The following is a 25,080-nucleotide window of genomic DNA, read 5'->3' as shown; positions in this document are numbered from 1 at the left end:
GTGGGACACAAAATTGAGACTCATGGACATAGATAAGACTGCAGTGGTTACCAGGGGGAGGGGAAGAGAGGGGAGGGAGGGGCATAAAGAAAACCAAATAGAAGGTGATGGAGGACAATATGACTTTGGGTGATGGGTATACAACATAATCGAATGTCAAAATGATCTAGAGATGTTTTCTCTAAATCTAGTTGATCAATGTCATCCCATTAAAATTAATTGTCTAAATAAAATTATAAAATTAAATAATATGAGTTAAATGCTTAAAGAGCATAGAAAAGGCAAAAATGTCTCTTTTTTAATGGCCTATCTCAGTCTTTAGGAATTTTTTTCTGAATAAAGTGTTAGAACTTAATATACCTGTATATTCTTGTTATTTTTACTGTGAAATATGCCTGAGAACATATTTTATTTTTCTTTTCAGATGACAGAAATGATGCTCAGGAGAGTAGTTTAAGAGACTTACTTAAAGAGCTGCCAGACACGCACTACCACCTCCTCAAGTTTCTGTGCCAGTTCTTGACAAAAGTAGCCACGCACCACGTGCAGAATCGCATGACTGTTCACAATCTTGCCACTGTATTTGGGCCCAACTGCTTTCAGTAAGTTAATGGAGTTTTGCTTTAAATATTATCACATACCCCTTTTTCTTTAGCACTGCCTGAAATACTGGGATGTACTCATGTATATCAGAATGAAAATTCAACCAATTTATGTTGGAGAAGTTCCATCTCGCTATTGGGCACTTTAGCCTGTTTTCTTTATTTCTTTTTTCTTTTTTTTTTTTTTTTGTCCCAATTTTGAAGAAAGCAAATAATACCTTCTTATAAAACGATCACTTGTAATATTTCAAACACCTTCCTTTAAAGCAGGGGTCCCCAAACTTTTTACACAGGGGGCCAGTTCACTGTCCCTCAGACCATTGGAGGGCCAGACTATAAAAAAAACTATGAACAAATCCCTATGCACACTGCACAAATCTTATTTTAAAGTAAAAAAACAAAATGGGAGCAAATACAATATTTAAAATAAAGAACAAGTAAATTTAAATCAACAAACTGACCAGTATTTCAATGGGAACTATGCTCCTCTCACTGACCACCAATGAAAGAGGTGCCCCTTCCGGAAGTGCGGCGGGGGCCGGATAAATGGACTAAGGGGGCCGCATGTGGCCCATGGGCCGTAGTTTGGGGACCCCTGCTTTAAAGTCCTAGAACTAAGTTTTACTTTTACCAAAAAGGGCATTAAAAAGCAAACAAAACAAAATATCTGATACATTGATTAGCAGAAAGAGAAGCAATATGATATATAGTGCATAATTTTTTTAATATTGATAAAGTTCAAAACATTGCAAATGGATGGAAAATTACAAGTAGACTATGTCAGTGACAGCAAATTTTAACCTCAGCTACATTTATTTATTTACTTTCTAGGAATAAGCTAGACTAGAAATAAACTAGTTTCTGTGGTGACTGCTACATCACTAGCCACAAGAACTTTTGTAAAGCTTTATATTTTATTTTCCCTGTTATTCTTTGTAGCTCTTTAGTATATGAAACATGATCTTACAGTGCAGGGATTTGCTTTTAACTCTCCTGTTAATCCCCACAGATATCAAACACATTCCTTCTAGATATAAGGAGAGAAAAAGAGACCACTCACACTTTAAAAACTCTCTGACATTCTTAGGAAGTTGTTGGTTTTTTTTAACAGTGTGTCTGCTTATTATCCACTCCATTAATCTACAGACTCATTCAGCTGCTCAGAGCTAGTAATTTACAGTCCCAAGAATCACTGTCTAAATATAAACATATATCATAGTGGCTGCAGGGTTCCAGGACATTTGCAGGCTACGAGGGGGGAGAAGTTCTACCTTAATAATGATTGCCTTTGTAACTTTACAGATTTAAAATTTAAATAATAGCATTTCATAGGAAATGTTAGGGTCTCATGAATAAATGTCTCAAACACAGGCTCCACTAATTTATCTTATTCAGAAGCCCTGTGGCAGTAAAAAAAAGTTTTATTTATTTTTACTTCTATCTGGAGAGTAAACACTGATGACTTATGAGTAAGAAATAAAGGTAAGTGGAAAACTACTCAGCGATTTTGAAACCCTAGATTCCAGAAGAGGTGAAAATGAGCTTGTAAATAGAATGTTTATTTCGTAATCCACATGCCTGCCTCATGCCGATTTATTGGATTGGGCTTGATCTGGAATTTCTTTCTTTTGTCCTTTTTAAAATTAAAATTTTCTTTTAAATTTATTGTGATAACATAGATTCAAGTGTCCTATTTAATATAACACCCTCTCCCCTCAACCACGTGCCTCCCGTTACACCCCTTTGTCCCCCTCCCCAACTCCCACCCCCTCTTCACTCTGACATTTGCTGTCCTGTTATCGGTATGTATGTGTTATATATATATAATTTCACTAATCCCTTCACCTTCTCTGATCCTGTCTCCTCATTCCCGTTCCCTCTGACAGCTGTCCCTCTGCTCCCTGTGACCCTGCCTCTGCTTCTATTCTGTTCCTCAGTTCACCATGTTCATTAGAGTCCACATATAAGTGAGATTATATAATATTTTTCTTTCTCTGCCTGGCTTATTTCACTTAGCATAAAAATCGTCAGGTCCAGCCTGACCTGTGGTGGCGCAGTAGATAAAGCATCGACCTGGAAATGCTGAGGTCGCCAGTTCAAAACCCTGGGCTTGCCTGGTCAAGGCACATATGGGAGTTGATGCTTCCAGCTCCTCCCCCCTTCTCTCTCTCTCTCCTCTCTCTCTCTCTCTCTCTCTTTCTCTCTCTCTCTCTCTCTCTCTCTCTCTCTCTCCCTCTCCTCTCTAAAATGAATAAATAAATAAAAAATACAATAAAAAAATCGTCAGGTCCATACATGCCATTGCAAAAGTTAAGATTTCCTTCTTTTTCATTGCCGCATAGTATTCCATTGTGTATATGTACCACTGCTTTTTATTCACTCATCCACTAATGGACACTTGTGCTGTTTCCAAATCTTGACTATTGTAAACAAAGCTGCAATAAATATGGGGGTGCATATCTTCATTTGAATTCGTGTTTTGAGATTCTTAGAATATATTTCTAAAAGTGGGATAACTGGGTCAAAAGGCAGTTCTATTTTTAATTTTTTGAGGAAACACCTTACTGTGTTCTACATTGGCTGCACAAGTCTGCATTCCCACCAACAGTGCAGAAGGATTCTCCTCTCCAGCAGTTGTTGTGTGTTGATTTGTTAATGAGCGCCATTTTGAGAAATGTGAGGTGGTATCTCATTGTGGTTTTAATTTGCATTTCTCTGATGATTGTTGATGTTGAACATTTTTTCATATGCCTATTGGCCATCTGTATGACCTCTTTGGAGAAGTGTCTATTCAGTTCCTTTGCCTATTTTTTAATTAGATTGTTTACCTTCCTAGTGTTGAGTTTTAGAAATTCTTTATAAATTTTGGTTATTAACTCTTTATCAGATGCATTGGCGAATATGTTCTTCCATTGTGTGGATTGTCTTTTTATTTTGTTAATGATGTCTTTTGCTGTGCAAAAGCTTTTTAGTTTGATATAGTCTCATTTATGTATTTTGTCCTTTATTTCACTTGCTTGTGGAGATATATCAGCAAAAATATTGCTGTGAGAGATATCAGAGAGTTTACTGCCTATGTTTTCTTCCAAGATTTTTACAGTTTTGCAATTTACATTTAAGTCTTTTGTCCAATTTGAGTTTATTTTTGTGAATGGTGTAAGTTTGTGGTATAGTTTCACTTTTTTTTGCATGTACCTATTCAATTTTCCAAACACTGTTTATTAAAGAGACTGTCTTTGCCTCCTTTGTCAAATATCAACTGACTGTAACGGCGTAGGTTTATTTCTGGGTTCTCTGTTCCATTCCTTTAATCTGTATGCGTCTTCTTATGCCAGTACCAAGCTGTTTTGATTACAAAGGCCATGTAGTATAACTTGATATCAGGAAGTGTGATACCTCCCACTTAGTTCTTAATTTTCAAGATTGCTGAGGCTATTCGGGTTCTTTTATGGTTCCATTGAATTTTTGGAATATTTGTTCTAGATCTATGAGGTATGTCATTGGTATTTTAATAGGAATTTCATTAAATCTGTAGATTGCTTTGGGTAGTATAGACTTTTTAATCATGTTTATTCTTCCTATCCATGAACATGATATATGCTTTTATTTGCTTGTATCTTCTTTGATTTCTTTTTTCAATGTCTTATAATTTCTTGAGTACAAGTCTTTTAAACCTCCTTAGTCAAATTTATTCCTAGGTACTTTATTTTTTTGTTGTAGTAGTGAAGGGGATTGTTTCCTTAATTTCTCTTTCTGACAGTGTATTGCTGGTGTATAAAAATGCCACTGATTTCTAAATATTGATTTTATATCCTGCTACATTGTTAAATTCATTTATCAGGCCTAGTAGTTTTTTTTTTAATTATTCTTTTTTTTTAATTTTTATTCATTTTAGAGAGGAGAGACAGAGAGAGAGAAGGGGGGGAGGAGCTGGAACCAGGCAAGCCCAGGGTTTCAAACCGTTGACCTCAGCATTTCCAGGTCGACGCTTTTCCACTGCGCCACCACAGGTCAGGCCAGGCCTAGTAGTTTTTGATTGAAACTTTAGCATTTTCTATGTACGGTATAATGTCATCAGCAAATAATGACAGTTTTACTTCTTCTTTTTCAATTTGGATGCCTTTTATTTCTTCTTCTTGTCTGATTGCTGTGGCTAGGACTTCCAGAAAAATGTTGAATGACGGTGGTGAAAGGGGGCACCCCTGCTTTGTTCCTGATCTTAAGGGTATTGCTTTAAATTTTTGTTCATTGAATATGGTGTTGGCTGTGCATTTGTCATAGATGGCCTTTATTATGTTGTGATATATTCCCTGTATTCCTGTTTTGCTGAGAGTTTTGATCATAAATGGGTGTTGGATTTTACCATATGAATTTTCTGCATCTATTGATATAGTCATGTGAATTTTATCCTTCATTTTGTTTATGTGATGAATTACATTCATTGATTTGAGAATATTGTACCAGCCTTGCCTCCCTGGAATAAATCCCACTTAATCATGATGAATAATCTTTTTTTTTATATATAAATAAATTTTTATTTAACTGGGTGACATCAATAAATCAGGGTACATATATTCAAAGAAAACATTTCCAGGTTATTTTGTCATTTAGTTCTGTTGCTTACCCATCACCCAAAGAGAGATCGTCCTCCGTCATCCTCTCTCCAGTTTTCTTTGTACCCCTCCCCCTCCCCCCTCCCTCCGTCCCTCCCCCCACTCCCTGTAACCACCCCACTCCTGTCCATGTCTCTTAGTCTCACTTTTAAGTCCCACCAATGTATGGAATCCTGCAGTTCTTGTTTTTTTCTGATTCGCTTATTTCACTCCGCATAATGTTATCAAGATTCCACCAATCTGCTGTAAGTGATCCGATGTCATCATTTCTTCTAGCTGACTAGTATAGAATGATCTTTTTAATGTATTGCTGGATCCTGTTTGCTAATATTTTGCTGAGATTTTTAGCATCTATGTTCATCAGGGGTATAGGACTTTATCATTATGTAGTGATCTTATTTATTCCTTACTATAGCTTTTTTTCTTTGTAGTGTCTTTACCTGGTTTTGGAATAAGGACAATGCTTGCCTCATAAAATGAGCTTGGAAGTCTTCCCTCCTCTTGAATTTTTTGGAATAGCTTGAGAAGGATAGGTGTTAGTTCTTTGAATGTTTGGTAAGATTCTCTGTGAAGTCATTCACTCCAGGACTTTTGTTTGCTGGGAGTTTTTTGATAACTGCTTCAATTTCATTTGTTATAATTGGTCTTTTAGGTTTTCTGATTCTTCCAGATTGCGTTTTGAAAGACTATATGTTTTTTGGAATTTATTCGTTTCACCTATGTTGTCCAATTTTTTGGCATACAGACCTTCTTAGCATTTCTTACAATCCTTTTTATTTCTGTGGTATCAGTTGTTACTTGCATTTCTAATTTTATTTATTTGGGTCCTCTCTCTTTTTTCCTTGATGAGTCTGGTTAAAGATTTGTCAATCTTGTTTACCTTTGTAAAGAACCAGTTATTGGTTTCACTGATCTTTTGTATTTTTTTTTTAGCCTCTATGTCATTTATTTCCCCTGTGATCTTGATTATTTCCTCCCTTCTACTTTCTCTGGGCTTTATTTATTGGTCTTTTTCTAGTTCTTTTAGGTGTGGGGTTAGGTTGTTTTTTGAGTTGTTTTTGGTTTTTTGCTTCTTAAGGTATGCCTGTAATACTTTGAACTTCCCTCTCAGGACTGCTTTTGCTGTGTCCCATAGACTTTGGGTTGTTGTATGTTCATTATCATTGGTTTCATGGAAATATTTTATTTCTTCCTTATTTCATTGTTAACTCATTCACTATTTAATAACATGCTATTTAGCCTCCAAGTGTTTGAATGTTTTTCAGTTTTTGTATTTTAGTTGATTTCTAGTTTTATGCCATTGTAATCAGAAAAGATGCTTGATATGATTTCAATCTTCCTAAATTTATTTATACATGATTTATGTTCTAACTTGCCGTCTATCCTAGAGAATGTATCAGGAGCACTGGAAAAGAATGAAAATTCTGCTGCTTTGGGGTGAAAGATTCTGAAGATATCAATTAAATCCAATTGACCTAGTGTACCATTTAAGGCTACAGTTTCTTTGTTAATTTTCTGTCTGGAGGATCTATCCATTAATGTTAGTGGTATATTAAAATCCCCTCCCATTATACACAATATTGCTTTCAATCTCACCCTTTATGTCTATCAAAATCTGCTTTATATATTTAGGTGCTCCTATATTAGGTGCATAAATATTTATAATGGTTATATCTTCCTGTTGGTTGCTCCCTTTATCATTATGTAGTGACCTTATTTATTCTTTATTGTAGCCTTTGTTTTAAAGGCTATTTCATCAGATATAAGTAATGTTATCTTAGCTTTCTTTCATTTCCATTTGCATGAAATACTTTTTTCTAATCCTTTACTTTCAGTCTATGTGTATCTTTTGTTCTGAGGTGGATCTCTTATAGACAGCATATACATGGTTCCTGTTTTCTTATCCATGCAGCTACCCTATGTCTTTTGATTGGAGCATTCAATCCATTTACATTTAAAGTTATTATTGATATGTACTTAATTTATTGCCATTTTATTCTTTAAACCTACAATCCTCTTTCTCTAGCTTTCTTTTTTTTTCTTTCCTCTTTTTACAGCAGGCCCCTTAATATTTCTTGCAGTACTGCTTTGGTTGTAATGAATTCCTTGAGTCTTTTTTGTCTGGGAAGCTTTTTATTTCCTCTTTAAATTTTAAATGATACCCTTGCTGGATAAATAATCTTGGTTGTAGGTTCTTATTTTTCATCATTTTAAATATTTCTTACCAATCCCTGCAGGCCTCAAATGTTTATGTTGAGAAGTCAGATGTCATCCTTATGGGGGCTCCTCTGTAGGTAATTAGCTGCTTTTCTCTTGCAGCTTTTAGTATTCTTTCTTTGTCTCTTAACTTTGGCATTTTAATTATGATGTGTCTTGATGTAGGCCTCCATGGGTTTATCTTTAATGGAACTCTCCGTGCTTCTTGAATTTGTGTGACTTTTTTCTTTATCAATTTAGGGAAATTTTCAACTGATTTCTTTAAAGAAGTTCTGTATCACCTGTTCATTCTCTTCTCCCTCAGGAACCCCTATGATGCAGATGTTGTTTCTCTTGATGTTGTCACAGTGGTCTTTTAGAGTTTCTTCAGTCTTCTGGAGCCTCTTTTCTTTTTACTGCTCTGCTTCTGTGCTTACATTTATCTTGTCCTCTAAGATGCTGATTCAGTTATCTTCTTCCAGCCCGTTGTTGATTTCTAGTGAAGTCTTCATTTCTGATATTGTATTTGTCATTTCTGACTGGTTCTTTTTTATGATTTCAATGTCCTTTTTGATGCTTGCTATATCTTTTTTTAAATTTTCATTGTGATCATCCATCATCACTCTAAGGTCCTTGAGCATTGTAAAAATCATTATTTTAAACTTTGCATCTGGTAATTTGGTTACTTCCTTTTCATTTGGTTCTTTTTCTGGGGATTTCTCTTGTTGATTCATTTGGGTCATAATTTTTTTGTCTGCCCATTTTTTCTGTGTATTAGGTAGCACTGTCTGACTTTGAAATTTGTTGTGGTGTCTTTATGAAGGAGATAGGCTCGGTGTTCCTGACTTCCAGGGCATCTGAGTCTTTGCTCTGGGAATGCTTTTTGAGAGTAGTATTTTCCCTCCCATTGTATTTGAGTATTGAATGCAGTTGGTCCTTTCACTGGTGCAGTTATCCCTTCAGGCTGGCTAGCTCTAAGGGTAAACCCTGATCATGTGTATTAGACACTGTGCAGTGTCTGTCCTGTTGGGCGTATTTATTCTCCACAGTGTTTGGTGCCTGCCAGACTACTTCTGTGGGTGTACTGCTCTGTAGCTAGCTGAGTCTAGTGTTGGTGCTATCTGCTACCCACTACTGGTTTTATTGGTTCTAAGTCTTCTTGGGTTGGCATCAGCTGTTCTTTGTAACCTGCCATGGGCTACCTGTCTGGAGCTACTGCTCTGTTCGCTGTCTGTGTTTGCATTCCCTATGCCTGGGTAGTGTGTGGGGGTTATCCTGTGTATAAGGATTACCTTTCTCCTGCTTAGAGATGACAGCAACTCCATAGAAGCCCCAAGTTCCACAGAATTTTCTTCCATTTTTCAGCTGCATATTCTTCCCACAGAGCCTCTGTGGAAAGACTGTAGTGTGGACTCAGTCTGGCCTCACCCAACCAACCCCTATATAGGTTGCAAGTTTGTTGGGTTAGAACAGCTGAGGTTGGGAATAGAGTGCTAGTGGGATCCGTTACTTCAGCAGTCTCTTGGTTAGGAGCTCAGTTTAGGGATTGTGGCCCCTACTCCAGAGCCTAATTTTTCAGTCACTGCTGGATACTCCAATTCTATTTCTCCCGAGTGAAGAGAGCAGCAGGCTCAGATTGGATTGGGCTGACAGTCCCCTCTGCAGAAGTTCTTCCAGCTGGGTAGCCCCAGGTCTCAGGGAGGAAAACTAAGAGAGTCCTCCCCTGGGGCTGACTGTGCCCCCCAGAAAGTAGCTAAGCCCCTCAACTAGACTGAACAATAGGCTTGCAGGGACCCATGTTTTAAATGTCCGTGCTCCAAGCCTCGCTTCCTTCCCTCTGTGGAACTTAGCCTAGCAAGGCAGGATATCCAACGCCCAGACTGGCTGACTGTAAAGCTTCTCCCTGTCCAATGCACATGAACTGCTGTGCCAGTGCTGATCACAGAGAGCAGAACTCACCTCAGCTGGACCTGGTGTAATGAACCCTCCCTTAAGACACACCACCAGCAGGGGTAGTTAGTTCCTGAACCGATGCTCTCTGCAGCTGGCCACTGAATGTGCCTTCCTTGAGCCTCCCTGGAGGGAACCTGGCACAGACCATTGGGGTCACTGCCTGTGACTGGCCCTCCACAACCTTCTTGGAGCTACAAGCAATTCCAAGTTTGTAGCTGCCATTGCTGGGCCCTGGTGCTCATGGAAATACCAAGCTGCACACCTAGGCTGGTTTTACCCACACTGGTACTGGGAAATGCCACAAAAGGCCAAGGTTTTCTGAGCCCTGTCTCCTACAGCCTATGTCTACTGGCTGCTTGTTGGGCTCGGCCACTGAAATAAAACCTCTGGTAGATTCTAGAGCCTGGGGCATTCAGGGATTGGGAAGGGTGATGGGTGAGCTCCCACCTCTTGGCCCTAGGTGTCAGTCTATGCAGACTTTTTCACAGACCTCAGGAGGGTGTGGCCACCAAGAGTCCAGTGGGTATGTCCTCTGACACACAGAAATGTGGTCTTCCCACAGTTTTTACAGTTTCTACAGAGGTTCTGGTGACTGTCCCTCACAGTGTCTCTCCCTGGACCTCCAACTTTACACTCCCCTCATGCAACTCTAGTCCTGACAGCTCTCCCCTGCCACAGCCCTGGGTAAGTGGATATGAACAATATTTTCTGCACTGGCCTTTTAAGATGGAGCCTGCATCTCTGAGAGCTACATCTCTTTCTTGCAGACAGTAACCCTGGCTCTTTTCGTCACCGAATGCTGACTGGGCACCTCTTCTAGGTTCTAAGGCTCTAGGCTGGGGCTTCTGGCCTGGGGCTGAGGACCCACACCTCTCAGGCAACCCTCCCTGCAGTGAGAGTCCTTTGGGACCCTCAGCCCCTCTCGCTCCTGGGAGCGGGGCAGCCCTTTCCGCGTCTCTGCCCTTCCTACCAGTCTCAGTGTGGCTTCTTCTGTAATCCTTGGTTATAGATTCCTCCTCATTTAGTCAAAAAGTTGATTTTTCAAGATGAGTATTTTTAAATTACCGGTAATTTGTAATCCAGTTTGGTCCTGGAAGGCAGTTGGAACATCTTCCTCCTCCATCACCATGTTGTAATCTCAGGAATTTCTGATAACCTGCTTCAATTAGTCAAATATCAAATAAGTGATGATTTCTTATTATAGTCTACTAATTATTATACCTTAAAATTTTTATTGTGGTAAAATATACATAACAAAATTTATCATTTTAATTATTTTGAAATGTATATTCAATGGCAATAAATACATTCCTATCATTGTGATCTATTAATTGGTATGTATTTCTAAACTTATAGGTATAGAAGTCACTGCCAGGTCCTTTTCTCATTGAAATAGATTCTCTCTAAAACTTATAACAGTTGACTGAGCACTTACCAAGTACTGTACTGTCTCATTTATCTAATTGATTCTAAGTAGGCAGAAATGGTTATTTTGTCCTTGAAGTTTCTCTAACTAGGTCAAAGAACAGTAGACAGACACTTCAACTCTAGTGACCACAGTTAGTCTGGATATGTTAGAAGGACAATCAGTGGAAAGCCTGGCATTCAAGCACCAGATTCTCCATGAACCACTAAAAGATAAACAAAAGAAATACTTTTTTTAATAATTGAGGTGAATACATTGTATACTCAATATATAAGAAAGATTTTTTTCTAATAAATAAGGCAACATCCTCATGAAATAATAATTTTTGAAAGAATATACAATTTTAGATTCAAAATATTATCTGTGAAATATAGAATCAGAAAAATGAAAAGAAATTATACCAACAGCATATGGTTGGTGTTCTAGATGCTGGGCTTCTAGGTGACTCTTAATTATTAGGTTTTCAACATGTACATTTAGGTTCAGGTTTATTAAATTTAGATGATTAGGTAGTATCAATGTGAAATATCAAGCAATATAGAGGTATGCAGAATAAAAATAAAGTATACTCCATTAGTCCTTCCCATACTAACCTCTCCTCCCTAGAGATAAAATAAGTAACCAGAAGGTGTATATCCTTCCATCCTTCTTTCTGAATCTAGCCAGAAATCTATTTTAAATATAAATTGGATCCTGCTTGACTATATTGTGAAGTTTGATTGGTTTTATGGTAGCACTTGAACTTTTTCTGTGTGTGTGGGTGACAGAGACAGAGAGAGGGACAGACAGCAGACAGGAAGGGCGAGAGATGAGAAGCATCAATTCTTCATTGTGGTTCCTTAGTTGTTCATTGATTGCCTTCTCAAATGTGCCTTTCGGGGTTGGGGGGAGGCTACAGCAGAGCGAGTGACCCTTTGTTCAAGCCAATGACCTTTGGGCTCAAGCTAGTGACCATGGGGTGGAGTCATGTCTATGATCCCATGCTCAAACCAGTGACACTGCGCTCAAGCTGGATGAGCCTGCAATCAAGCTGGCAACATCGGGGTTTTGAACCTGGGTCCTCTGTGTCCCAGTCCAACACTATTCACAGCCGCCACCACCTGGTCAGAGAGCTCTTGAACTTTTAATATCAATGTATTATATATTTCATTCTTTTTCAAATGTTGACTAGTGTTAATTTGCCTTAATTTAACTATACCTCTGTGAATGAGTGCTGAGATTCATTTTTTTTAAAAGACTAGAACAGAGTTGCAGTGTATGGTGCCAAGTCAGTATCAGAATTATTGGGGGGAACACTTCATGAAGTATATGACTGTCTAACCACTGTGCTATACACCTGAGTTTACACATTCTGTAATATACTATGACAGTGTTTTAATAAAGTTCTTATGGTATACTGTGGTACAGTAATTATTTTTCTATGAAAAATTTATCAAACTTTAGACTGTAAGCTATATATGTTATATATGATATTTTTCTAAGAAACTTGTGATATTTTTCTAGTTTCTAAGATAAGTAAAAATCCTTCTAAAGAATAGTATTCTGCCTGACCGGGCAGTGGCGCAGTGGATAGAGCATCGGACTGGGATGCGGAAGACCCAGGTTTGAGACCCTGAGGTCGCCAGCTTGAGCGCAGACTCAACTGGTTTGAGCAAAAGCTTATCAGCTTGAGCCCAAGGTCACTGGCTCAAGCAAGGGGTTACTTGGTCTGCAGAAGGCCCGCAGTCAAGGCACGTATGAGAAAGCAATCAATGAACAATTAAAGTTTGCAACGCGCAATGAAAAACTAATGATTGATGCTTCTCATCTCTCCGTTCCTGTCTGTCTGTCCCTGTCTATCCCTCTCTCTCTCTCTCTCTGTCTCTTTTAAAAAAAAAAAAAAAAAAAAAAAAAAAAAGAATAGTATTCTTAGATTAGCAGTAATTTCTTTTCTTAATGAAGTGGGAAATAGGACATTCTTCTTTCCTCAGTTGTCTTAGTTTTCACTTTCTTTTTACATATGGTACAAGCTTTTTACAGTATTATATATACTTTTTAATACTTAAAATTTTTTTCTTGTCCAATGAAACTTGTAAATACAAACCAACTTCTTAAACTTAGTACTTGTAATATATAAATCTTGTTACTTCCTCAAATTGCCTTGGCCCTACCCACCTGCAGACTAATCTGCCACCACGGCCTGACCTTCCACCTGCTTGGAGAATGCTGGGTCCTTCTCTTTGTCTGCTGCCTTGCAGCTGAGTCAGCCAGCCACCTGTCCAGAGTTCCTGGTTTCCTCAATCAATTTTGGACCCAGAAATAGGATCTGAATTTCTGATGGCCTGCCAGAGGGGCTAGACACGTAACCTGGGAAGTCTGTGGAACAGTTAAATCCCTTTGACAATGGGATACAGGAGTCAGGAAGAAAGTAGGTGTATCTCTTCTTTCTCCTGCCTATGGAATGGATACTCTGTCCATGGCTTATCCTGTAAGCCCACCTGTTGAATTCCAGATTTCCAGACAGAGTGTCTGTCAGGGAAACTGTTGTGAGCCATTAGCGTTCTTTGTAAAATAGCTATGTGCACTTTGCATTGTTTCACATTCCTACTTGCCTCCTTGTCTCACCCATGCTTCCTGTATTCCTACTCCCAAAATAATGCACCAGGTTCCTTGTCCTTGGCTCCGTTCTCTGTTTTCTTGAGAGTATGCTCTAAGGCAGTGTGTACCAGATATAGCAGATTGTTTAGGATATGGTGAGGTATGTTGTACTTTAAGAATTTAAAGGGCGCTGGCCCATTGGCATGTGGATGTTCCAGGTTTGAATCCTAGTCAGGGCACTCAGGAGAAGCGCCCCTTGGCTTCTCCACCTCTCCCCCTCCATCTTCTCTCCCTTCCTTCTCTTCCCCTTCTGCAGCCATGGCTCAATTGGTGTGAGTTGACCCCAGGCATGGGCCCCGGGTGCTGAGTATGGCTCCATGGCCTCTGCCTCAGGCACTAAGAAGAGCTTGGTTACAACTGACCAATGCCCCAGATGGGCAGAGCATCGCCTCCTAGTGGACTTGCCAGGTGGATCCTAGTAGTGGCACATGCGAGAATCTGTCTCTGCCTCCCCTCCTCTCACTGAATAAAATAATAATAATAATAATAACAACAACAATGTTGACTATGCATGATTTTTCTTTTCACATGCTGACATTGGAGCCTAATTTTCTCATAAACAGCAACTTTATTCTGTCAACCAGTGGTTGTTGGCACCAAATTAACACCAACAAAGACCCCCAATTTGGTGTGTGGTAAAGAAGGAAACTTTATGCAATGCAAAACAGCTCAACTGTGATACAGCACAGCTGTAGAATAGCTCTGTGGCCAGGTAGCCCTGGGGCCAGGCCCCTGTCCCGCTAGACAGCTATGCTCAGCTCAGCTCCATGATAGTGTGGTCAGCTCTGATCCTTGCTGGTCTGCTTTGTACCACACTGCACTGCTCCATAACAGTCTGCTTTGCTCTGCTCTGGTGAGACACCTTCAGTGTTTCGGCTCAGCCAGGGAGATGCAGTCTTCATTATTCAGTGGAAAGAGCAAGTGTGCTTCCTGAACCAGAAGGAAGTTGAACTGAAGTCCTTGCCCTGCTCCCCAGTTGGTGCATCTCAATGCAAATGAGGACTCCAACTCCTGGCAGTTTGCCCCAAAAGTCACTGTCCTGATTGATCAGAATAGAGCCACTCTGATTGGCCAGAGCTACACAGCTTTGATTGGATGGGGAAAGCCTCAGTCTTGTAGGTTAAAATAAAATTTCAGGAACCTCTTTATAAGGTCTGGCCCAGATAGCAGAACATAGTGCAAGCAGGCAGTCAGTCACAGATAGGCAGTCTGGTGCCAGCTTCTCTGTGAAGTGCAGTTTGGGTGAGAGGCCCCTGTGCAAAATGGCTGTTCAGCTCTGGTTTTTTTGTTGTTGTTGCTGTTTTGTATTTTGAAGTTAGAAGTGGGGAGGCAGTCAGGCAGACTCCTGCATGCGCCGACCCAGCATGCCTACCAGGGGGCGATGCTCTGCATCTGGGGCATTACTCTGTTCTGGCTGGAGCTATTCTAGTACCTGACGCAGAGGCCATGGAGCCATCCTCAGTGCCCAGGCCAACTTTGTTCCAATGGAGGCTTGGCTGCATGAGAAGAGAGAGAGAGAGAGAGAGAGAGAGAGAGAGAGAGAAAGGAGAGGGTGAAGAGTGGAGAAGCAGATGAGTGCTTCTCCTGTGTGCCCAGACTAGCAATTGAACCCAGGAACATCCACAGACCTTGCCGACGCTCTACCACTGAGCTAACTGGCCAGGGCTCAACTATGTTTTTAAAATTTGAGCCCAGTTTGCCACTAGGAACCCTTCTTAGTATGTGTCTTTCTAAGGGTTCACAAATGCATTATACTTTCCAATATTACTATATGACTCTTTGAATTTGAAGGTTTCTTTGACAAAATAGTCTTCAAACTGAGGCTAATATTAGAAAAACCTAAATATTTGTATGTACTGTTAGAATTAATTTAAAAATCTATCTGTTAAATAACACTGATGAAGAAACCAGACTCCTAATGACTTTAGCTCAGATTTTTCTTTGTTTGGTTGGTGGTTAATATTCCTGACAATGTGTTAAACGCATTGTGCACATTTAGTTTCCATCATTGAATAACATCAAGAATATCAAATTTTAATCTCCAATAATTAAAACAAACATGTTAATTGCTATGATAAATAAGCCCTTCATTTCTTTGACTTCTTTGCCTTATGTCTGTAGATCTAATCCTTTCAAACAAGTATTTCAGTGTTAATCATTAAGGTAATGAGTAATGTAACTACTTCCAAAGGTTAAAGAGATAAATCAATTTTTTATTTTGAGTGATAAACCTTCCAAGGTGTTACATTTTTGCCCAATGGTCATGTAAAAAAGGTTTTAAAGCTTCTGTTGAACACCTTCAAACCTTCCAGGAAAATAGCAGAGTAAGTTAATGGTTAATGGTACCAAATCACTAACTCATAACCTTTAGTTATGAGTTATGAGTTATGCGTGATTGTTTTGTGTGTATGTGGACATCAGTAAATATCACTGGGGAACAAAATTTTTGTTGCATCCAAAAAAACACTTGTTCTTACCTAGTTCGAGTGTGCTGATCTCAAATCCGACATTAGTTTTTCTCTGTAAGCTACAGTTATTTTTACAATTCAAGATTTTAGGTTTTCATCTTATTGTAAAATTTTCAACATTTAGTTTAACATAATGAAGTAGAATGTCTTCTTGGGCATCATCTTTGTGAAAATATAATAATTTATATAATGCAGTAAATACACTAATGCACTAAAGATATTATTGCATCATAATTTGTCTACAATTTCAAAATAGAACATATTAAAACACTTATTTTAATCATAAAATTTGCGCAAAACTTATTTAAATTCTATTCTGGCAAAAATTTGTGTTTGTAGCTCTTGAGTTTGTGTACTTGTTGAGGACAATGTCTTTTGATGCTCAGGCAGTAGTCTGCTCATACTAACAGCTCCAAGATTTTCAGGAAACTTGCCAAGGTGACTGTTCAGGAAGTGAATCTTAACCCTCATGTTCCATCCAATGTGTGGAAGGCCAACAGCATCCTTTGAACCAGAAGTTCATAGTATTCTGCTTTTTTGTTGCCAAGGAAGTTCTTTGTAACTGCCACAAAAGACTGCCGTGCTGCTTTCTCCTCCTTAGTCATCTTCCTGGCAAATTCTTCATCACGTATGAGGGTTCGAATTTGAGGTCCATCGAACACACCTGCTTTTATCTTCTCGAAAGACAAGGCAGGAAAAGCAGAAATAATATATATGTTGAAAGCATTCACTTTCTCTATTCAAAGCCTGAACAAACTGCTTCATTCAGCCAAGTTTGATGTGAAGTAGGGGAAAAATGATCCAGTCTTGATTAACTACAGGTTCATTCACAATATTTTGCATCCCTACTTCCAGAGCTTCACGTTTCGGCCACTCCTTCTGTGTCCAGTGTTTCTCCTGAGCTCGGCTATCCCACAAACACAGAAAGCAAGGATACTTCTTGAAACCTCTCTGTTGTCCTAGCAGGAAATTTACCATTTTAAGATCCACACAAATGATGCAGTTATGCTCCTCATACTTCAGAAAATCGAGGACAATTTTTATGTCATTATAATCTTCTCGCAGATGAGTTGAATAACCCATTGGAACCGCTGCATAAACATTACTGTTGTGTAGGAGAACACATTTCAGACTCCATTTAGAGCCGTCACAAAATAGCCGCCATTCTTTTGGACTACAAGTGGTAACACCTAGCTGGCTGAGAAGACTACTGATATCATGACAGTAAACAAAGTGTTTGTCTTTGGAAAAAAAGTCCACAAAAATTTGTTCATGCTCCTGAAATGGGATACTTTAGCTGACCGGTGAAGTACATTATTTTCTTGAAGCTTGGAGGCTAATAACTCAGCTGCTTTCTTTGATAGGCCCAAATCGCTTACTAAGTCATTCAATTTGTGTTGGCTAAACTGCTGAGGGGTTCATGACTGCTTGGCATCAGAAGAAGACCCTTCAAATTCTACAACCCTTTCCTCATGCATCTTATCAAAATACACTTGATCACCATGTTCACTTTCTTCATCTTTAGAAGAAATAAAACCATTGAAAACTGGAACCGGGAGTGTCTCAGAGTATGGGATAGGTCATATTGCTGAAGGAATATTAGGATATGAGATCATATGTCATTTTTTCTTGCCGATGCCCTTTGTATGGATCAGAGAGAAATAACAGTCACTGCTGTGGACCTTAGGTTCACGCCAAAACATGGGAATACCAAAAGGCATTCCTTTGTGTTTTCCTTTTGTCCAGTCACAAAGCATTTCCTCACAATTATGACACACAATATGAGGAGCCCAATTCTTGTCTTGATCGCCAAAGGGAACTTGAAAATAGGCAATACATGCATGTGTCACAAATGATGAAATATTGCGCCTTTGACGTTGAAGTGTGTAACAGCCACATATATAACAGAAAGTGTCAGGACTATTCTTACATTTATGCCTACTTAAAGAAGCCATGATTCAATCTTAAAACAAAATAAGAGGGTGTTTTTATCAGATAATAATTTTTTACATTTAAAAACAACTACAATTATGTAAAAGTGATGTTTGTAAAACATTAATTGCCTTGTGGTTATGTTCAATCCAAGGGTCGTGGCCCTTTAACCCCAATTTATAAACCAATGCATGCCATTAACTATAACAAAAAGAAATTAAAATTGCATAAAAACTAGAGCATGCACCAAAAAACGGATTTCATATTTGGAATCAGCGATGCAGAAATATATAGAAACTGTTCTAAAACCTCATGCAATAGAAAATGAAAAAAAAAATTTTCCCAGTGTATTAGATGAGATCCACTAAGTCTGTAGGCAGAAATAGGATGTGTAACCAGATAAACTTACAATGTTGTTGTGATCGTATTTGTTAGCTACTGCTAAGCAGCTTTGTTTGGTTTGTAGCCCAAATTTCACTTTTGGAAAATGGTAATTTGGATTGAAAAGTGTTGATAGTTGACATTTAAAAAAATTAAGCCCAAGCCCTAGTCTCTCATAGTCATATATTTATAACTTGTTAGTAAGTTTTCATAAGGTGCAGGTTGTTCATTTAATTTTTAACACAATTGTATTTATATAGCCATCATCCATAAACATGTGTCTGGCATATTAAAGAACGGGTGATTGGAAAGTTTGGCATTTTCTCTGCTGAAACCTGTACCAGCCCTTTCCAGTGGTTACTTTTACCCTTTGAGTAGTGAGTTTTTTTCATACTCACTTGACCTTTGGGAATGAAGTGTTTGTTTTCAAAATATGAAATTAGTTCCAGTTACAGTTTTATTAACTCAAGTCATGTTTGTTTGATAACCAATTTATGGAAACAAGAAGAACATACATTAGCCTTTTTTTTAATGTTGCCTGACACCCTTTTAAAATAAAAATTTTCGTACAGTCGTACCCTGGATGGTCAGGAGGCACAAGGCCGTACATGAATGTTCACACTACTCAGCAGGTTAATGCCTATGCTCTGTGTAATCAGTTCCACGGTCACTGGTCACTGTGGTAATTGACATTTCAGTTACCATTTTTAAAAATTGGTATGTTTATTTTTTATTATGAAAGTAACATGTTCATTGTAAAAAAAATTTTTTTTAGAGCAAAACTTAAGAGTAAAGCTGAAAATGAAAATCATCCATAATTGGAAAGTAGAGAAGGTGTGACATGGGATCTAAAAGTTATTAAATATTCTCTTATTTTATCTTACATTTAAATTTTTTAATGTTTATGTACTGAATGCCAGTGAAATTTATTTTGGCATATGGTATGATTTAAGGATGTAATTTCACTGAAATAATTAGCGTGGTAACCAAGCAACATCTGGAGAGTAATTCATACTTTGCAAAGTGAGTCACAGTGTCACTTTATCATCACTTTATCATCAAATTCTTAAATTTATATACATATATTTTCTTACAAGGGAGAAAATGGAATATCATGATGATTTATAATTTTATGTGATCCATACATAGTGTTCCTCTCAATATTCTGTGTGAAGGGTAAATTTATTACACTGATTAGTGGTACTAATGATGCTTTAAGCCTTGTTTTTTTAAACAAAAGTAATCAGAAAGGATACTTTTTGACCTTACTCCAGAGGTGGCGATAGATCTTTAAATGGTTGCTCAGCAAGTTGATTGGTCATTTGTTTATAATATATGAAATTAGTAACCAAATATACAGTGTAATTTATATATATATTTTTTCTTAATGTGAAATAATTTACTTTGCTATATTGCAAGGAGCAGTGATTTTTTTTCCTAGCAACTTTCAGTCAGTGCATTTTAGGTCAATGTTTATATGAAAAGGACCAAGTATAGATGTTTTCCAGGTCTTTTACCCTTTCAGTGTGAAGCAATGTTTTTAAAGTATGTGAACTCTTCTCTGGAACATACCTCTCTAGAGAATAACCAGTCTTGGTGGTTGAACATTGCTGATTGGGGCTAGAGTCAAAGATTTCTTATCCTTGAAAAATAACCTCTGGAGTCCTTCGATCTCTGTGGGAATGCAATGATTAAGAAATAACATCAGCTTGGCAGTTAATGATCATCCGGAGAAATATATGGTCCAGCATAAATTCAAGGTTCTTTAAGTCAGTCAGCTGTTGATTATACAGAAACACCCAGCCAGCCGACATCAAACTAGTCTATTAAGTAATACTTCAGAAAAGAAATTGCATGTTTCCCTCCAAAACACACCTTCAAAAGACGTCTACATTTATGACATTGTTTATTTCTTATATCAATCTTAGGAAGAGAGAAGGTTCCATGAGGTGGCTGAGGGTGGGTGTCAGTGCTTGGCCATGAGGTCCATTGAGTGGGTGTCAATGCGTGGCCATGAGGTACATCACCAGTAAGCAGGAAGACTATGAATAGCATGTCTTCTGACTCTTGGTCTGCTCTGTTTTCCACTAGATCACATGCTTTCTCAAGATACTGTTATATATTGCATTTTACTCTATCTCACCAGTCATGTGTTATTTGTGGTATTAATGACTTTCATTGTAATTTAGCCCACACATGTAGAGTCAGTTTTAATTATAACTTTTAAAAATTGAAGAAAACATTTAAAATGAATACTATTTCTCTGTGGGGGTTAAAAAAAAAGCAAATACAGATTCTGATAATTCTGCTTTTCTTTTCATACCTTTAAAAATCAAGTAAAAGCAATATCAGTTTACTAGTGCAATGTAATTGCTCTCTATAACTTCAAAATAAAAACTAATGGTGTATATCTTGTTCAAACTTAACCTTGAAAAGAGCTATTAGCCTTTTAAACTCTTTGTATCATTGTCCATTTATGACAAGTGGCAAATTTAGGCATATATACCAAAAATATATAAACATATACATTGATGCATTTTACTTAGCTGTTGACAAAATCAAGTGGCAAGTTTATATTCCCAATATTATTGTAGAAGTGTATATGTACACTTATACAATTACAGAATTATCTTACACCCATGTGTCTGCCTTTTACATATACAGTGGTCTTTTATTTTTCTCCCACAAAGTTACTATAAAGACTCAGTCTTGAAGAAGCATAATTCTACTCCTGCTACTTGTGCACTTTAAGCAAGTCATTTAATTTCTCTAACCCTCTATTTGCTATTAGATGATATATGAATTTCTTTTCAGCATTAAGATTTTTTATGTGATTTTAGTTTTCTATAATTTATATTTATCAATTTATTTGGTACATTCTGTATGCCAGCAGGCAGTGTGCCAGATATTGGCCAAACAATGTGGTTCATACCTTTAGAGAGCTCATTCCCTGTAGGAGAAAGAGGGAAATTCCTTAAGTGATTACTGACTCACAGTTGTGATCACTGTTGCATAGGGTTTATGATAGTTTCTGATCATGTGAATATTTGAGGGTGTATGTCAGTGATGTGGATTGTGATTCATTTACACTTAGCTAACAGGAGTCCTCTCTCTCCTCTTTGATGCACTCCACATCCCTCAACTTCTGTTTATGTCTTCTTTGTCTGATTCTGATAACTTAATTATTTTTCCTTTTTGTTCTTCCTTACTTTAATCCAAATCCACATTAGTGCTAGAATTACTGATTTAAAACATACCTACCTCGCCTGACTAGGCAGTGGCACAGTGGATAGAGCATTGGACTAGGATGTGGAGGACCCAGGTTCAAGACCCCAAGGTCGCCAGCTTGAGCGCAGGCTCATCTGGTTTGAGCAAAGCTCACCAGCTTGAGCCCAAGGTCACTGGCTTGAGCAAGGGATCACTCAGTCTGCTGTAGCCCCATGGTCAAGGCACATACAAGAAAGCAATCAATGAACAACTAAAGTGCCACAACAAAGAATTGATGTTTCTCATCTCTCTCCCTTCCTGTCTGTCTGTCCCTATCTGTCTCTCTCTCTGACACAAAACAAAAACAAACAAACAAATAAATAAAAATAAAACATACCTACCTCTTGCTTCCAAGACCTACATTCAAGGATACTTCTTTTATCTACCGTAGCATTCAAAGCCTTTAACGACTGGTGTGTGATTTCTCCTGTAGCCTCATCTCTTCTCCTACTTCCTAAGAACTATTTATCAGGATCTAGAGATAGTCAGCTGTAATAAAATTAGAGGAAAATCTGGAGGCTGAACTAGAGTTTGGGAGTCATTCATTCTAATTTACTTTTTGAAGACAAAATGGACAGACTCTCCAAGAACAGTGGCATCTTGGGGATGTCTATAACTAAGTGATTGGAAAAGACAGTTGGAGAGATCAAAGAAATAAAAACTGATGTAGCATCACCAAAGCTAAAGAAAATGGAATTTCAGAAAAGGATGAACTATAGAGAGGCATCAAGAAGAAAGAGAACTGAGAAAAGTACCATGTTTATATGACTTCCTTGGAACCTCTTTTGTATTAATGACATTATTTCATTTCCTCACAAATATTTATATTTTGTGTCCCCTTAGTTAAGTGTATGCTCCTTTGATAGAAGAGTATGTTTCTACCTATGTAACTGTAATAGTGTTACATGGGTTTCTATCAAATAAATATTTATACATGCAGAAGTGAAATAAATGCCACTTGATTCTTTGGGGGAAAAAACTAAGGCAAGTACTTAGCTCTTATTCCCTGGAGTTTAAATACTCATTATTCTTGATAAAGTGAAAAGGGCAGGAACATGAAGTGAGAGATGGGATGGAAAAGAAGTGGAAGAAAGGTTAGAAACCTCACAAATACTTTTGGAAGTTCAGTCAGTGCTTCCCTTGCTATTAAGAAAGAACAGTGTGTAGCCCCATGCATCCAGGACAGAAAAAAACATGTTTCATTGTGGAGTAAGAAGTTAGTGCAGCCTTAATTTAAAGAGTGATTTTAGGTCTGGGCCAAGAGAAAATTAGAGCTTTTTTTAAGGAATTGAGTTTACCTTGCTACTGATTCTAATAGTTTTATACTTGATATGTTGGGAAACAATGGTTGTCTACCCCCACTTTCCAGCTGTTCAGAAGATAAGTGGTGCAGAGTTGAAACTTTAGAAAGGTGTGTTCTGAATATGCATTGTGTCAGCGATAATGCAAACAGTCAGTTTATATTATCTGCCCTTCTTGGCCAACGGACCCAGACAGCCTCCCACCATGAGCAAACAAACCCTTAATAAGCATGGACATTATTGCAGGTCCTCTGTGAAAAGGAATAAACAGGAAAAGTAAGTATGTGGTGGACTGTAGTTATGAAAAGTAAACACACGCCACCATGGCCTTTGTCACTCAGCCAGCACAGGGCACTGTTTAGGGACATGATGACAGAAAACAAATGCTTAAAACTCCTAGTAACAACCAAATATCAACTGATTTACAGTCTCCAAAATAATTTTTTTCCCCTTCTTCCCAATTACCTATGGTGGGAAAAACTGACTGTTAATTGGAGTTTGGTTTACCGTATTTTTTGCTCCATAAGACACACTTTTTTTTCCCCTCAAAAGTGGAGGGGGCAATGCCTGTGCGTCTTATGGAGCGAATATTCATTTTTTTAACTGCTGCGGGTGCTGCACCAGTAAACATATATAGAATGAGCACCAGTGGGAGCGTAATCATAGCCACCATGGTGGTGTGCGGAACCCCAGCATCTGCTGAGTGATCTCCTGGTTCTGGTTTCCGCAGTTGCATGGAGCACAGGAGGGAAGGCGAGCGACGTTGTGTGGGTGTGTTCATCTGGCATCATTGAGGGCAGACTGAGGGGCACACTGCAGTGGTGGAGGGCTGCGCTGCAGCTGCTGGAGCTCTGTGTGAAGTGCTGACGTCACCTGCTACCCTATTAGTGCTTGACCAGTTAAGAGCACATATTAGCGAAACCACACACACACACAAAAAAAAAACTTTAAAGAAGTGAAGACTCATCTAGCTGTAAATCCTGGAGGTCTTACCAGCCAGTTGCAACCTCGACGTTTCCATCAACAAACTGTTTAAAGTCTTTATGCAATAAGAGTGGAACAAATGGATGGCTGCTGGTAGTCATGATCTGACACCAACTGGATGAATGAAGAGACCCACCATCACTCAAGTTTGTGAATGGGTGAAAACATCATGTTTGTGAATGAATGAAACCATGATATGGTCATTCAAAAAAATGTGACATTAGCAATGCCTTAGATGGCACTGAAGATGGTATCATATATGAAAATAGCGAAGAAAGTGATGATACCAGTGATTGTGAGCAGCTGAGCTTCTTAAATTCTGACACTAGCAATGATGACTCCCTGGGGTTCCCAGATAACTAGGAGACTATTTGAACATTCAAGTCTCTTCTCATTTGTTCATAACAGTGCTAATGTTGTTAATACTGCTGTTGAGTTTACATTATTGAAATGTTATTGTGGTATATATTTTATTAAATATTTTAACACATCATTTGGTTCAGAATATTTTTTTTTCTTATTTTCCTCCTTAAAACCCTAGGTGCGCTTTATGGAGCGAAAAATATGGTATTTGGTTTTCCTAAAATCATGATAGTACAACACATGCCCCACTGATTTTTCTTTTCATTGTTCTATGCCATGTTTCAAGTCAGAAGGAAATGTCTCTCATTTCTGTGATGAGCAAATATAAAACATACCACTCAGACATCATCCCTCAAAGGTGATCACAGCTGAAATGTGTTGGACAAAAAGCTCCCATTAAAAAAGAATTGCTGAAGAATATGACTGAGATTTGACAGCGAATGAGATTATTCATTCACTGACTTTTTATGGAGCACATTCTATGTCACTGACAGTGTGTGTGCACCAGATAGAGAGTGGACAAACCAGAGAAACATGCTGCCTAACCTCAGTGAGCTTATGTTTCTGTTGAAGAAGGACAAAAACACTATGCAAATAAGTAGTAATGATTATAGTAATAATCACAAGTGTTTATTAAGTGTTACACTGTTCTAACAAATTACATGTATAAACTCATTTAATCCTAAGAACAGCCCTATAAGTTAGGTAAGAAACAGACACATGTGAGTTGAGTTACTTACACAATGTCACGCAGATAATAAAATAAACAACCAAAGGTTGAACCTGAATTCAAGGCTTATAGTCTGGATTCTTGTCTTCTACTCTGTAATTATAAAACATAAGGGCCCTACAGTAAAAATCAAGGTGCTGAGTTGGAGAATTCTATAAAGAAAGGATAGTTCTTAGTTTTTACTTTAGTGACAGGATTACTTGGTTTTGCATATATTATATTTGGGA

The 25,080-nt window shown here is 38.1% G+C and overlaps 1 protein-coding gene across 5 annotated transcripts in view; it reads left to right on the top strand.

Moving 5' to 3' along the window:
• FAM13A (family with sequence similarity 13 member A) overlaps positions 1-25,080 on the top strand; it is a 291,193-nt gene that overhangs the window by 66,819 nt on the left and 199,294 nt on the right. For 4 of the 5 annotated variants that reach the window (XM_066384500.1, XM_066384497.1, XM_066384499.1 and 1 more), the window contains one exon: positions 425-602. The exons of the other annotated variant lie outside the window; for it this stretch is intronic. In XM_066384500.1, the coding sequence (XP_066240597.1) occupies positions 425-602 (178 nt within the window). The remainder of the gene's footprint in view (positions 1-424; positions 603-25,080) is intronic. 5 annotated transcript variants of the gene reach the window in all.

The sequence above is a fragment of the Saccopteryx leptura genome, chromosome 5 (assembly GCF_036850995.1).
Source record: "Saccopteryx leptura isolate mSacLep1 chromosome 5, mSacLep1_pri_phased_curated, whole genome shotgun sequence".
NCBI lineage: Eukaryota > Metazoa > Chordata > Mammalia > Chiroptera > Emballonuridae > Saccopteryx > Saccopteryx leptura.
Note: the sequence above shows the minus strand (reverse complement) of the source record. Positions and strands in the feature narration are given on the sequence as shown.